This window comes from Polypterus senegalus, chromosome 12 (assembly GCF_016835505.1).
Source record: "Polypterus senegalus isolate Bchr_013 chromosome 12, ASM1683550v1, whole genome shotgun sequence".
NCBI lineage: Eukaryota > Metazoa > Chordata > Cladistia > Polypteriformes > Polypteridae > Polypterus > Polypterus senegalus.
This window is the reverse complement of record NC_053165.1, coordinates 148,789,524-148,806,262: the sequence shown is the minus strand read 5'-3', so window position 1 is coordinate 148,806,262 and position 16,739 is coordinate 148,789,524. Positions and strand designations below refer to the sequence as shown.

The window sequence follows — 16,739 nt, the reverse complement described above, 5'->3', positions numbered from 1 at the left end:
CACAAGCATTACCTGGTAGGTAACCACCCAGATAACCACATTGCGATTCAGACCTATGAATGTAATACTCTGATCTTCTCCCTGTCAAGTAAGCGAACCTGCCACTGTGACACAACGTCAAAGGCCTTGCCTCAGGCGCAGATGTCCAAGGTTTGATCCCCGTAAGGGGAAATAAAGTTGCATATACCCAATGAGCCCCAATTAGGATGTGTACTCTTTGTACTATTTAGCAAATACTGTACCCTCCTCTCTCTCTCTCTCTCTCTCAATATATATATATATATATATATATATTGGGACCGTCCCCGTATATTGTCGTATATAGACAATAAAGTAAAAAAGTGATTCAAAGTCTTGATTAGAGCAATGAATATTTTAGTCAAAGAAGATGGCGGATTTATAACAAAAAGGATGATGGGACAGGAAATGGTTGGCAAGAAGTGACGTTGCAGCAAGAACCAGAACCAACGTCATCAGGATGCGACAAAAAAAGTGATCTGATGAAGCCGGAAATGACATCATCTCAGCCATTTTAGAAACCGGAAGTTGAGGGAATTATTTTTCTTCAGGTTATCTAGAGGTTTACTTAAGTACCACATGATGACCCTCTATCTTGCGATATTTCACTCACCTTTAGGCTCTTTGACTGCCTCCTAATCGCACATGTGTGCCTAATAAAATATATATATATATATATATATATATATATATATATATATACACATATAGGCCCTTTTAGAATTACCCAGAAGGGCTCCAGGTGCTCTGTCCAACAACACTTCCCGGTGTGGTGGAAGTGCCAGGTGAGCATCTGGAAGCACTCCGGGTGCCCCTGGGATTTCTTCCGGCAGCACTTCCTGGTGTGGCAGAAGTGCTGCCATCCAGGGTTCCAATAATGTCCGGGCACCCCCTGGCAGTGGCCCCGGCCTTCCACAGGGCTTCCCAGCTCCATGACCTCTATGCAGTCCAGGGAGGCTGCTCTCCTGCGCTCCTGGGAAAGTACTGTCCCATTTCCAGTCCCCTGCTTCTTCCAGCATCCCGGTAGGGCAACGTCCCTGGGCATCTGTGACTATATATATATATATATATATATATATATATATATATATATCCATCCATCCATCCTCTTCCGCTTATCCGAGGTCGGGTCGCGGGGGCAGCAGCTTAAGCAGCATATATATTTATCATACATACACACACACACACAATGGTCTGAACACAAACTAGAATGACTTCAAAATAAAAAAAAAAGAAAATTGTAAAAAAAGAAAAACTTACTTGGCAATATGGGAGATGGGGTGGGTTTATGCCAAACTATATGGGCATGAAGATGTTTGTGAACTTTGTGCCAGTTTTTGAGAGCATATAAAATTAAGGGATCACAATTTGGAGAACATGAATTTAATTTCAAAAAGTAAAGGGAAGAAGAGTGAAAGGGTTTTTTTGGGGCGTGACTGTGTTAATTCCAATAGGAAATTGGAGTGGTGGGATGATAAAGGGGGTCAAGCCAGTTCCAGACTGAGGCATGTCTAAAAATACATATTTCTAATTCAGGCAGGGACACCTCTCCTGCTATCCTATTACAAATAAGGGTGGGAAACTTAATGGAGAGTGTTCTACTGCTACAAAGAAAGACGGAGAGAAGTGATGTAACTTCAGATCAGTATGTGGTAGAGAAGGGAGCGAGCGAGCATGGCGCTGACAAAATGAAAGCACAGGTCAGTGTTAGTTTTGAGAATTGGCAATCTGGAATGAAATGACAACGGGGGAATGAGTTGTGAGCAAAGAACCTGCTTAATCCTCTCGACAAGAAATGGATCTCAATGACATCAGACAGAAAAAATGTCAATTACCAGGTTGTCCGTCACTTTGGCAGTGGGACAGACTGAGGAAAAACAGGCTGACGACAGATGGAGTTTAACAGAAGGAGAGCAGATTTGCACAATTTAATCTGTTAGGAAGAAAGGGCTTCAAAATGCTGAACAAAGGATGTGATGAAGACTAGGCGGAGTATTGCTGAAGAAAAGCATAACAACATCCATTAGTCGAGGGATTTTACGATGGGAGCCGTAATTGGAGCCAATCTTAGAATATTGCATGTTAATGTTAAAGTGCACCTGAGTGTTTGTTTATTTTGATTAGAATGCGAGTTTCACTTAGCTACATAGATAATGGACGATTCTGCTAAACACCACAAACTAACTCGTAATGGAACTTCCTTACTGTGCATCTTTATCTGAAGTCCAGTAATTGAATTTTAGTCAGTTTTTAGTTTGCTAGAAACCTGTTTAATTGGCTGCCTATGCATACATGTTTCTGACCGCTCATGTTTCACGTCTGAATGTTTGACGTATGAACATAAGACTGTTTGTTACATAGATTTCTTTGAGTTTCTCTTATAAGTTCTCTAAGATATACAAGCCTTAAACAGAAACAACTTATATGAGAACTTTCACTAAAACGTTTAAAACGGTGACACCTGAACTGTGGAATTATGTACATATGAGGGGTGTTTAATAATTTATCTACCTCAGTAGGAAAGAAAAGAGTTTTCAAAAAAATGTTTATTTTATTTTTCCACGTAGTCCTCTGATAGCCCCATACACTTCATCCACTTTTCCTGCAATGACTTTAACCCCTTTGAAAAAAAATCTTATCTTTGTCCTTCAAACCATGATGTCACGGCTGCCTTGACGTCTTCATAATTTGAAAACCGCTGTCCATGGAGAGATTTCTTCAAAACTCTGAATTGGAAATAATCCAAGGGAGCCAGGTCAGAACTGTAGGGTGGAAGTTTCAGCTGCTGGGACCCACATTCTCGGATGGTAGTCTGTGATTGACGTGACATGTGAACCGGTGCATTGTCGTGAAGAAGCTCACTTGATTCGCACAAGGACTCTCCTGTCTACCTGTCTCCTTGGAATGTTGGACTCGCACTGAGCCACAACTGTGCATGAGTAACCATGGGAGGTGTCACAACATTCCCAGACTTGTTTTAACATGCTTTCTATTTTCTTTCACACTCAGGTAGATAAATTATTAAAGAACCCTCATATGTTTGTGTCAATGGGTGACACTCATTGCTGGGACCTCCCATGAAAACAAAAGCTGTAGAGTTTATGGAAACCAGATGAACACAGCCACAGAGTGGTCATGTCAAGACTCTCAGGAGTCATAGCAATGCTTTGAAGTGAGAGGCTGAATAGTAAGGGAGTGGGGCGACCTTGTCCAAGATCCTTAGGAATCTAAAAGGAGAGTGAGATGATCTGCCTGTTGAGAATTTCTGGCACAATGGTAGGAGCAGCACATCTCAATCATGTTGGTATAACCCTTACCAAAACTCATTGAGTGCTAAACCTGCCAGTGAAAATTCCAAGTCAATTGGTCTAAAGCATTCTGCTGGGTGAAGGTTGGGGGGGATACAAGGTGGAGGCTACAATTCCAATATGTAGGAAAATAAGGTGACTTTTACTTGTCAACTGTTCTAATGAGACAGTCGTCATAGTTAACGCATTACCTATAAAATTAGTTGGGTCAGAATAAATTAATTTGGAATGAATGACAAGCTGAAGACAACATGCAAGGGTTTTTGTTTTTTTGAACTGGAGACTGTGAAGAGTGATAGCAAGGAGCTCAAGGGTTCAGTTTTCAACAATCGGTATCTGCATAGCTCGGGGTGTTGGGGTACTAGCTGCCTCCATAAAGAGAAAGAAATTCTGGAGGAAGGCTATCTGGACCAAGCAATTTTCCAGAACTCATTCAAATCTAAAGCCTCCTCAAGCTGAGACAATGTAATTGGAAAGTTCAACATTTGCGGCATCTTCCTCATGAGCTTCAGGAGGGAAAGGTTACCTTTAACGCATTCATTTCAGAAAGGGCAAGGTTAGGGTTTTTCAGAAAATAATTCAGTATAAAACTGAGCAAAAAAGTATTCATCTCCAAAGGTTTGTTCATAAGGTTTTATTTTTAATAGCCACCTGGTACACAAATGTGTAACATTTCTGCAGTCTTAATGGTACTCATTTATTGGGCTTAACTCTAAAATCATAATATCAAGTTGGAGTACAGAGGTCCGCGAATTCTTCTTTCTTTAAAACCAAATAATTTAATTCAGACCATGTGTGTGTGTGAATGATAACTCATGCTGTAGATCTATCACAGATATCTCCTTCAAAGTTTTTAGAAGTGACTTGAGTTTGAAAATTGTATTCCAGTGTGCACATGCCAGACTGCTTGCATAGCCATTTGGGAAGTCAGAAATAAAAGTCCATTAACAGCCAACCACACGTGTGCTGCGTTACCATCAGAACTGGTATTGAGAGTAATTAACTCAAGTTTAGAAGAAATAGCTTATCAGTGTATATGGTAGATGAGTTAAATCTTCAGTGTTTGACCATCATTTCTATAATAAGAATGTCTGCATTGTGCCCAGGGCAACATATAGCGGGTATGCAGAATATGTTGAAGAGGGGCCAATAGAACTCTTCGTAAGCATAGGCCAGTCTAGTGGGAACAAAGGGACAACCAAAATATTCTAAAAATGCTAGTGAAACATTGTGAAGGTAAACATTACTTGAAATTCCATGTGGTGCTAGGCTCTATTAAGTTACATTTAGACTGACTCAGTTCTAATTATTGACTTGTATCCAAAGTGACCTAATAGACAACATGAATGCCAGTGACATGGTGACTTCAACTCATTGACATTGCTCAGAGATGCTTCGAGCTCAATCATCATTGTCAAATCTTTTCATAGAAACCTGAAGACACAAGAGAAGCAGCCCTGACAGGTGGGAATAAGAAGTGCAGGCGGTTCGATATAGAAGGCAGTTTGAAATTATCAAAATGTTAAGAGGGGCATTTGCTTACATGGGCTTGAGAGTGTCCTGGATAAAAACCAAGATTCAGGCCTTCCCAAATGGCTATGCAAGCAGTCTGGCATGTGTACACTGGCATACAATTTTTGGGCACAGCCATCAGCAGTGTGTCTGTCTGCGGAGAGAGTGTCGACCTCATCAAGAGGTTTACTTACCTCAGCAGCAACATTCATGTCTCTGGTATCAGCTTATTTTTTTTTTCTTGGTTGTCAACCAGGACCCCAAGCTGTTTCGTCGTATGGTGAGTGTGGCAACATGTTGTACCAGTGCCTGCTCCCTAACCTGACCTGACCTTTCTTACATGTCATAATGTTTGTCTGCAAGATTAACTCAGAAGAGCATAACCTTGAGATGTGACATTTCAGAAAATGCACTGCAGTTGGCCTGTATTGAGAGGCTTTCTTTCTTTTTTTTTTTTTTCTTACTTTTCACTTCTATAAAAAGATCAAGTCTGTGTTACATGAGTGCCTTTTAACATCTGTACAAACAGAATTGGATGAGCTTTCGAGTGAACCCACAAGCATCAAATGGTAGCCAATGGTGACAGCATATCCATAACACCATGAACCATAAAGATATCAGTTGGATAAAGTTCTCCAAAATAAACTGATTATCCTAACATAATCTCAAGATTTAATGAGATCAAAATATAATGTTTATCTTAATAATATTTACCCCATTATTCTTGGGTACACTTGTCATGGTTCCGCCTGCATATTCCCTCTGGCTGGTGTGTTTCTTGTTTGTTCCCTGTTATTTTATGCCATTTATTTGTATTAGGGTTTATTTTGTATATTATGTACATTTTTCTATGTATTCATTTGTCATTGGTTATGTTTCTTGTGTTTCTTGGGTGGCTCCCCAAGGGGCGGGGCCACCTGCCAATCACTGCCAGGAATGGTCCTCCATCCTTTTTAAGGGAGGGCCTCCCATGGTTCCAGGCGGTTCATTGAATGTGCTGGAGTGGAGAGTTACAGTGTTATTGATTTGCTTTGTGTTTTCTGGATTTTCACCCCGTGCTTTGTTTTTGACTTTGCCTCCTGGATTCTTTTTTGGAGCCATGTTTTATGACATTTTTGAACCTCTGCTCCATCTTAACTTTGATTTCTGGATTTCATATTGGGACTGTGTTATTTGATATTTTTGAACCTCTGCTCTGTTTCGGTGGCTGCTTTTGAATTCTGTACTAGGACTTTGTTTGCTGTGTCTGCATTTCCTTGTGCTCTTTGGAGCTTTGTACTTGGACAACTATTTTTGAGAAAATAACCCTTTTATCAAGATTCATCTCAGCCCTTTAGTTTGTAGTTGGGGTATTTTGACGGTGTTTCCTCCCCCCCTGTAGTGGCCAACCTTTGAATTGTCTTTGAAGCTACACTTTTTTGAACTCGGGCAACTTCAAGACAACTGTTTCCTCATCAATGTATGCAAACAACGCAGTACCACCATCCAATCAGTGCACAAAATTGAGAGTTTTTTTTTTCCAGCAAGAGACCAACTATGGAGAACTTATCTAGTGTACCGGGAGTGATTGTGAAGAGTGAAATCTTTCAAGTTGATGACGAAGGCTGGGATTTTGTGGAGTTTTAATGTAAGCCTGTTTGAGAAATGCTTATACTTTAAATTAAATCATCCTTTAGAAAAACACTAAAGAATAAAGTTGCTGTTCTGTTACCATATTAATCACTTTACTTCACCACAGCTGTGTCTCCTTTGCTATACCAGTTTGATTATTGCTGGATTCTTTTATAGCCTATAATTTTGCCCCATGCCTAATATTTGACAAACCTGCGCTCATGTCTGTACATACAGTTTTTGAATCGTAGTGAGCAGCAGTATGGTTTCATACCAAGAAAGAACACCACAGATGCAATTTTTGCTCTGAGGATGTTGATGGAGAAATAAAGAGAAGTCCAGAAGGAGTTGCATTGCGTCTTTGTGGACCAGGAGAAAGCATATGACAAGGTGGACTCGAGAGGAGCTGTGGTATTGTATGAGGAAGTCGGGAGTGGCAGAGAAGTACGTAAGAGTTGTACAGGATATGTACGAGGGAAGTATGACAGTGGGGAGGTCTGCGGTAGGAGTGATGGGGATGGGATTACATCAGAGATTGGCTCTGAGCCCTTTCTTATTTGTAATGGTGATGGACAGGTTGACAGACTGGATTAAACAGGAGTCCTCATGGACCGTGATGTTTGCTGATGACATTGTGATCTGTAGCGATAGTAGGGAGCAGGTTGAGGAGACCCTGGAGAGGAGGAGATCTGCTCTAGAGAGGAGAGGAATGAAGGTCAGTAGGACCACCCAGATGGAATACATGTGTGTAAATGAGAGGGAGGTCGGTGGAATGGTGAGGATGCAAGGAGTAGAGTTGGTGAAGGTGGATGAGTTTAAATACTTGGGATCAACAGTACAGAGTAATGGGGATTGTGGAAGAGAGTTGAAGAAGAGAGTGCAGGCAGGATGGAATGGGTGGAGAAGAGAGTCAGGAGTGATTTGTGACAGACAGGTATTGGCAAGAGTGAAAGGGAAGGTCTACAGGACGGTAGGGAGACCAGCTATGTTATATGGGTAGGAGACGGTGGCACTGACCAGAAAGCAGGAGACAGAACTGGAGGTGGCAGAGTTAAAGATGTTAAGATTTGCATTGGGGGTGACGTGGATGGACAGAATTAGAAATGAAAACATTAGAGGGTCAGCTCAGGTGGGACAATTAGGAGACAAAGTCAGAGAGGCGAGATTGCGTTGGCAAGGACATGTGCAGAGGAGAGATGCTGGGTATATTGAGAGAAGGGTGCTAAGGATAGAGCTGCCAGGCAAGAGGACAAGTGGAAGGCCTAAGAGAAGGTTTAGGGATGTGGTAAGTGAGGACATGCAGGTGATGGGGGTAACAGAACAAGATGACAAGGACAGGAAGAGATGGAAAAAGATGATCCACTGTGGCAACCTCTAACGAGAGCAGCCGAAAGAGGAAGAAGATGTTGCGGAAATTCACTTTTAAATAAGAGTTGAGATTACCATTCTAATGTTTCCAGGATGAATATCTTTTATTACAACAAGCCTGAGGGAACGTAGCATATGAACAGCTCAGTTTTATATGGTAGACTAGTTTAATATGGGAGAACATTTAGCTGATAAAGCAGGGTGAATTTACATAATACACTTGAGAAATATATTCCTTTGCACCAATCAACATACAGATAAATCGTATAATCCATAACACACCCTATATCTTATATCTTTGTATAGGTAATGGTTACAAACTAGTTTAGATAGATTTAGGAGCCTTTGGCAAACATCTTCTCATTAAATAGAAATGTCTCATATATAATTCTACAGTCCAAAAGTTAGACTGTCACATAATCTCATCATCTTTATGGTAGTTGTGCTGGAAACAAATGGTACAGAAAGTACAGGAAAGACAAACCCATAAACTCACACAGAAGATTTTAATCACTTCTCTACCCCTTCGTGTTTTGGAACAATTGACGCTGAAATTCTAATCAGACACCACTTGGGGGTTAATATTTGATTTCTTCTCAGCACCTTGGGACTTGCACCTCCATAATGGAGAAGGGATGGCAAAGGGTGATGGGCTGGGGGTATAAGTCATTTGTGAGCCGTCCACATGCAGGCCTGCTTATGCTGGGATAGGCCTAGAGCCCATGTGAAAGATGTGCAGTGGTTGAAGGATCGGCTTGTTTGTTTTGTTTCTGTCTGTAATTATCCCCACATTCATCTCCTCCTGTTGTGTGTGCGCAACAACACAGACATAGACTCTAAAAGCTGTTAATTACACCCACTCTGTTTTCCTCTGCTTTCGGGTTCGTGCTGACATATGTGTTTCAATAGAGTCATCACTACAGTATGTCTCTTCTGACTAATTTCCTAAGCTGCACGGGGCCTTCTTTGATAACAAAATGTCCTTCATTTTCAGCAAACAAGATGAAGAAGAGCTGGCACCAAATGGCAGAACTGACCTGGAATCCTGCTCCACATGCAGCCTGACCCCGAATTCGCAGTTCTCTCTCGAAAGCAGACCCATCCTATGGCTGGCTGAAAGGTAAGATCAGATGGTAACAAATGCCTTCTAATTTCAGCTGCATGAGCACCAATGAAATGGCATTTTGGGCCTGTGCCATCTTGGCAGTATCTCTGCCAATGGGACGATAAATCCAAATATGTGTGTGATTGCCTCTTTATGGTTTCTGTTCTGATACATGAGTGGCTGGAACTTTTCCTGGCAGAATTGGGTGTGAGGTGGGATTCGGTTCTGCATGCTTAAATTTTTAGCCATCTGAACTTTAAGTGTGTCAGCTGAGTCCCTGCATCTTACTTAGTGTGTCACCCTGGTACAAGTCACTTATCTTGCATGTGTCCTTATCAAGTAAGAAACATGTGCCAAATACACAGTAACAGTTACAGTGACATCCCAGAATGAAGCGTACTCACATACCACTTCATAAAGCGTCAGTTCAGAGTGACCACATTTATACTGTAGCTTAATTTATTATCTCTCTATATATAAAAAAACAATGTCTGTCTGTCTGTATGTCTGTCCGCTTTTCACAAGAGAACTAATTAACAAATTTAGATTGTTTGTTTTTTTTTTTTCTAAAATTTGCTTGAACATTCTGGTTGATTTTGCGACTTCTATCATCGCGTTAAGAATCACAGTTCGCTTGCTGAAGCAATATATTCGCGCTAATCTGAGAGAGATGGGGTAAGCCGAGGGGTGGGGAAGAGTGACGTCAGGAGTAGTGAGCTGGGCCGGACCCTCCTCACTGTCCTGTTTCACTAATACGCAGGCAAAGCCGTGGGGATGGCTAGTAATTCTTTAAGCAATAGGCAAAAAAGTGCAGTAATCCCTCCTTTATCATGGGGGTTGCATTCCAGAACCCCCTCGCGAAAGGTGAAAATCCGCGAAGTAAAAACCATATGTTCATTTTTATATATTTTAACCCCTTATAAACTCTCCCACACTCTTATAAATATTTCCCGCACAGTTATACAGCATAAACCCTTTGTATTCTCTTAGATATTAGGTAAGATTTGTTGAAATTATGTATGTAAACACACTGTTTATATACAGTAAAACCTAAATACACTGCTCACAAAAATTAAAGGAACACTTTAAAGAAACACATTAGATACATCAGATCTCAATATGAAGTTGGATATCTATACAAATAACGACAGGGCAATGTCTTAGGAACAAAAAGATGCCAAGTCTTTTAATGGAAATAAAAGTTTTCTGCCTACAGAGGGCTCAATTGTGTAGACACCCTAAAATCAGAGTGAAATGAAGATGTGGCAGGCTAGTCCATTTTTTCAAAAACTTAAATTCTGCTACTCAAAATGCTTTTCAGTATCTTGTGTGGCCCCCACGAGCTTGTATGCATGCTTGACAACGTCGGGGCATGCTCCTAATGAGACAACGGATGGTGTCTTGTGGCATTTCCTCCCAGATCTGTATGAGGGCATCCCTGAGCTGTTGTACAGTCTGAGGAGCAACCTGGCGGCGCCTAATGGACCGAAACATAATGTCCCACAGATGTTCCATTGGGTTTAAGTCAGGGGATCGTGAAGGCCATTCAATTGTTTCAATTCCTTCATCCTCCAGCTACTGCCTGCATACTCTTGCCACATGAGGCTGGGCATTGTCGTGCATTAGGAGGAAACCAGGACCTACTGCACCAGCGTAGGGTCTGACAATGGGTCCAAGGATTTCATCCTGATACCTAATGGCAGTCAAGATGTCGTTGTCTAGCCTGTAGAGGTCTGTGAGTCGCTCCATGGATATGCCTCCAAGATCATCACTGACCCACCACCAAACCAGTCATGCTAAACGATGTTACAGGCAGCATAATATTATCCACTGCTTCTCCTGACCCTTTTACGTCTTTTACATATACTCAGGGTGAACCTGCTCTCATCTGTGAAAAGCACAGGACGCCAGTGGTGGACCTGCCAATTCTGGTATTCTATGGCAAATGCCAATTGAGCTCTCCGGTGCTGTGCAGTGAGCACAGGGCGCAGTAGACATTTGGGCCCTCAGGCAACCCTCAGGAAGTCTGTTTCTGATTGTTTGGTCAGAGACATTCACACCAGTGTCCTGCTGGAGGTCATTTTGTAGGGCTCTGGCAGTGCTCATCCTGTTTCTCCTTGCCCAAAGGAGCAGATACTGGTCCTGCTGATGGGTTATGGACCTTCTATGGCCCTCTCCAGCTCTCCTAGAGTAACTGCTTGTCTCCTAGAATCTCCTCCATGCCCTTGAGACTGTGCAGGGAGACACAGCAAACCTTCTGGCAATGACACGTATTGATGTGCCATCCTGGAGAAGTTGGACTACCTGTGCAACCTCTGTAGGGTCCAGGTATCGCCTCATGCTACCAGTAGTGACACTGACTGTAGCCAAATGCAAAACTAGTGAAGAAACAGTCAGAAAAGAGTATATTATTTTAAAGATATCGTGCGTCTCCGATATCACATATGTTACAGCCATTACGATAGACAGATCGTTTTGGAGCCATAACAAAGTACTTGACTACGCACAAAGATAAAAGAGCACAAAAGTTAACTCTTTACACAGCGAAACACGTTGACCTGAATGAGCGAGACGAGACTTCCTGGTTAACACAGTGCAATCGAATTGAGCCAACCAGCACACAGGAACTTAACTGCTTGCCCTGATTGGGTAGCTTCTCAGCCATCCGCCAATAGCGTCCCTTGTATGAAATCAACTGGGCAAACCAACTGAGGAAGCATGTACCAGAAGTGAAAAGACCCATTTGTCCACAGAAACCGCGAAGCAGCGAAAAATCCACGTTGTATATTTAGATATGCTTACATATAAAGTCCACGATAGAGTGAAGCCGTGAAAGTCGAAGCGCGATACAGCGAAGGGATTACTGCAGACAGAAAATCTTTGGCAACCCAAAAAACAAAACAGGCAAAAAAATACAACTTAAACGAGAAAATGATTTAATAAAGAATCTGAATAGTCAGAGAGAGGCTGCGGGCCGAGGGGAGGGGGGAGCCGGCTGGGGTCCTCCTCACTCATGTGCTGGCCTCAGTTCGAGGCGGTCGACCTCTGTGTTTTGGAGCACACCTTGGCTCCGCTTAGCTAGCGATATCTGTTTGTTTATTGATTTTTAATGTTTGTCCTGTTTTACTACTAAACAGGTGGAGCCGCGTGGGATAGCTAGTACATTACATTTACCTGAATTGATAGTATTAGAAGTCATAAATGAAAGGCAAAATAATTGATGTGTATATTCATACAGTATAGTATACAGTACAATGCAAAAGTAATTGATCGCCTTGAAAGTCATAATTATTTTTGCCGTGAAAAGTATTTTTAATGTGAAATTAATGATACATTTCCAAATTCAAAATGAACCATTCTCTGTAGACATTTAATGGAAGAAGAAGAATTCTAAAGTTCATTTTTGCATAAGTGTTTAAACCACTGTGCTTTGGAAGGTCCAGATTTACACACATGTATCACAAAGGTGTGACAGTCATTTGAAAGTCATAATTAGGTACTACTTGTGAGTTCTTTATATCTCTCTGGATATAAAAAGCCCCCTTTGTGGGCGCCATAGTCTTTGTTAGACACTCAATGCACAAATGAAGAAGATCCCTGGTGCAGACCTCCTCTAACTGGGAACCTGTCTGTCACCCAGACATTGCTTTTAATTCCAAATCCTCACTCCCTCATACATATCTGACTGCCCACCTCCTCCAGGCCATGGTGGGCTGTCAATTCTTAAGACATAATCTTTCCATCCATTGATTCCAAGGTTTGCAGTATCTCAGATATCTTTTGATAGGCAGGAAAAGAGCTTGGCAGTGGCAACAGCAAGGAACCGAGAAGAGAAAAACCGAATAGAGCAGAGTTAGTGATGGTTCATAATTAATATGTTACTTATTAGGGGGCTTCGCCCCTTGCTTATATTGCTCGCCAACCCCCCGTCCTGTGCTATGCACCAGCCACTTGACGTCCCTGTATGTGGATTTCACTTTCACCAAGCAACAAATCTTTTAATTCTCGCAGATACGCCTCTTCATTGGGAAGAAACACTACTTTTCCACGAATTAGACGATCTACAAGTCTCCGACTTAAATTTTAAATCCGAACAATATATTCAATCTTATTTTGCTGTTCTGTTATTTCACCGAGTAATAATTTCTGTTTGTCGGCGCTAATGCTATCCTTACTCTGATTTTTTTGAGACCTTCGAATTTTTGTACTTCCATTATCTCTAACCTTCCCTGCATGTGTATCGCGGCAACGTTTTTGAATTCTTTACGACGTTCTACTTTGTCATCTACTCTTTGTCTTTTATTTCAGGCCCCAGGCGTGGTTAAATCTCTTGGCACAAAGTCTCATCTCGCAGGATGGGAAAGTGTCTCTCTGAAAAAGTCGTGTCTCGTCCAAGGATTTTTTTTATATAATAGAGAGATATTTTTGTGTACATTTTGTACAGCGTTATTGATGCTCTGGCCTGTAGTTTGACAAGTCGACCCCCTTGATTACATGTGCATCTTGTATGGTTTAAGAGTCAGATCCTCAAGGCAATGACCTTAGGACAGTTTGGACCGTCCCTTTGGAAGCTTGAACTCACACATCTGACTTCTGCTCCCTTTTGCCTCGTGTAAAGAGAAGGGTCTGGCTGGCTGCAGAAGGCAAGCCTTTCAAACCTACATCACTTTCACCTCCAGCCACAGACCCCTGAATGATGTCACTGGGAGGGGTCTGCGGCCAGAGGTCTGCAGCTACAGTCTATTGCATGTGAAAAACAGTCATTCTCAAAATGAAGTTCCACTTGATAAATCATGCAGCACAAGAAAGACAAATTCTGTAGCTAGGGTGTCCATGCTTGTGGTGTTGATCCAGCCTTTAGAAAGGTAGGCCTTAAGCTTGTCTTTGAACCATTTCCTCTAAACACCTTGTGTTCTCTGACCTCGACTCAGCTGGGAAAAGTGAACTTGCCAGGGAAGACATTAGTCAGGCATGCTGATTAAGTGTTCCATCCAACCAGAGTTGATGGAACCAGGGAGAACGTTGCCATAGGAGCATCAGCTACACAAGTGTGTTCAGCACCTCGATCAGCTGGGGACCAATCGGCTGATGCAGGTACCTGTCTTTCGTTTTTCGATTCCCTGGTTGCTTGCATCACAATCAGAATTTGATAAGTGCCCGTGTAGTCCTCCAGGACAAACATTGCCATGGGATCATCAGCTACACAACCGTGTTCAGCACTGTGATCGGCTGTGAACCGATCAGCTGTGGACCAATCAGCTGATGCAGGTCCCTGTCTTTTGTTTTTCAGTTCCCAAATCGTTTTACCAAATTCTGATTTTGATACAGTGTTCGTGTAGTCCTCCCAGGGCGAACGTTGCCATTGGTGTGTCAGCTACACAAGTGTGTTCAGCACCTCGATCAGCTGGGGACCAATCAGCTGATGCAGGTACCTGTCTTTCGTTTTTCGATTGCGAGATCATTTGCATCACAATCAGAATTCAATAAGTGTCCATGTAGTCCTCCCAACAGCGAAAATTGCCATTGGTGTGTATGCTACACGATCAGCCGGGGATCGATCAGCTGACTTTTGCTTTAGATCTCCAGATTCTTCCATCAAAATCCGAGTTCAATAAGTCAGAGTCTGATTCAGCAATAATGCACAATAAATAAATAATCTGCATAAAGTATTTTGCTTTGTGCGTTTGCTTCGCTCTCTCACCCGATGTCAGTGCCATTCTAGACGTTGTTTACTCTACGCTGCTCACACACGTGCAGGGATTCGACGGCAAGTCAATGAGTCTAACAGTCCTCCTAGCAAAGAGGGTCTACCTATAACATGATGGTGAGAGTTATCCTTTACAGTAGCATTTCTCAGCCTTTTAAGTATTTGCGACCCGAATTTTCATAACAGTTTTATTTGGGCCCCCTTAACGTTTTTTTTGAAAGGAGCCCACTAATACCAATTTGTTCTTTTTTAATTAATGATATATCATAGATGCATATTTTATTATACCTACTTAACCTTTATTGACAAGTATCTAACTCTATATTCATTTTTCCAGTATCAGAATGTAGTTTAAGTTAATTTGTTTTGGTTTCAATAGATGTATTTTTCATATTTTCGATTCTTGTTTTCTTGTTTTCACATCTTCGCATGCCACAGATTGAGAACCACTGGTTTGCAGCTTTTTTTTCATACTTTTTCCCCCCAGAGTGTTGACTTTTGTCAACATTTGCCCTCAACCCCTTGTGTCGGCAAAAGCCATCAAAATAATTAAAAGAGTTACTGGGAGCAAACAGCAGCCCAGGAGAGAACATGTCTGCTCCACATATAAGAACTCTCCATCAGGGTGATGTATTCTGAGATGGCAATTCAATCCACGGTTTTTGCTTTGCTGCCTGCCTAACCTTGGAGGAGGCTATCCATCCATTTTCAGGGTCACGGGGGTCTGCTGGAGCCAATCCCAGCCAACACAGGGCACAAGGCAAGAACCAATCCTGGGTAGGGTGCCAACCCACCGCAGGACACACACAAACACACCCACACACCAAGCACGCACCAGGGCCAATTTAGAATCGCCAATCCACCTAACCAGCATGTCTTTGGACTGTGGAAAGAAACCGGAGCGCCCGGAGGAAACCCATGCAGACACGGGGAGAACATGCAAACTCCACGCAGGGAGGACCCAGGAAGCGAACCCGGGTCTCCTAACTGCGAGGCAGCAGCGCTACCACTGCGCCACCCTGGAGGAGGCTAATTTGAAGCTATTTGTGAGTTATCCAAGTTTTGCACTCAAGAGAAAGAAGTTCATTAACTAAATGAATTCTTTGTTTCACTTCATATTGAGAACGTTGCATAGCCTTACACCCTGAGACATAATTAAGAAAATTTGAAATATATCAGAAACTGACTCTCTTAACGACCACAGATACTTTAATGGAGCAATTCAATATTTCTTTGGTTAATTGAATGTGTTATAGAAGAATGTGATGCAGCTTTTATTGGAGCGGTGAAGTTCATCTTTTTACACTGATTGCTCAGATGATTTTGTCCAGAACTTATTGATTTACACCAAAATTAGTGTTTTACAATGAACTCTTAATACGGAGACATACTGACAACATTTCAGCACTGCTCGGCTCCTTCCTGCTTGCCAGGAAATACAGAAAAGTGCAAGCGTCTGCCAAAAGGATTATAGTCATCTTTGTTTCTATTGTGGCCTGCAGGGGGTGCACAGACAGACGCAGGACAGACGTTCAGCACATTTTTTAGTGGGAAACGCTTTGACCCGTAATATATATATATATACACACACTAGCTGTAAAAAGCCAGGGATCCTAGAAACTCTTGAAATCGTCAGAAAAAAAATGTAAATGCAGATTCGCATTTCACACATATATATATATACATACATACATACATACATACATACATACATATATATATATATATATATATATATATATATATATATATATATATATATATATACATATATGTGTATATATATATATATATATATACACACACACACACACACACACACACACACACACACACACATATATATATATATATATATATACACACACACACACAATATATATATACACACACATATATATACATATATATATACATACACACATATATATATATGCCCCCTGCTCGCTGACCTCTTTGTCCCCCACCAGCCCTACGCGCCGTTGTGTAGAGGGGGGCTGAACACACACCCCAAGGAGATGTGGCCGCTTCTCAGAAACCCCCTATTAAACGGTGATACAATGGGAAACAAATAACAGTTGTTTTTTTTTTTACCTCCTCTTTGCTCGAT

General features: G+C 41.8%; 1 protein-coding gene across 1 annotated transcript in view; it reads left to right on the top strand.

Annotated features, from left to right (window-relative positions):
- Positions 1-16,739, top strand: part of LOC120539926 (protein unc-13 homolog B-like) — a 151,049-nt gene that overhangs the window by 78,516 nt on the left and 55,794 nt on the right. The window contains exon 9 of the mRNA XM_039770281.1: positions 8,812-8,937. Coding sequence (XP_039626215.1) covers positions 8,812-8,937 — 126 coding nt within the window. The remainder of the gene's footprint in view (positions 1-8,811; positions 8,938-16,739) is intronic.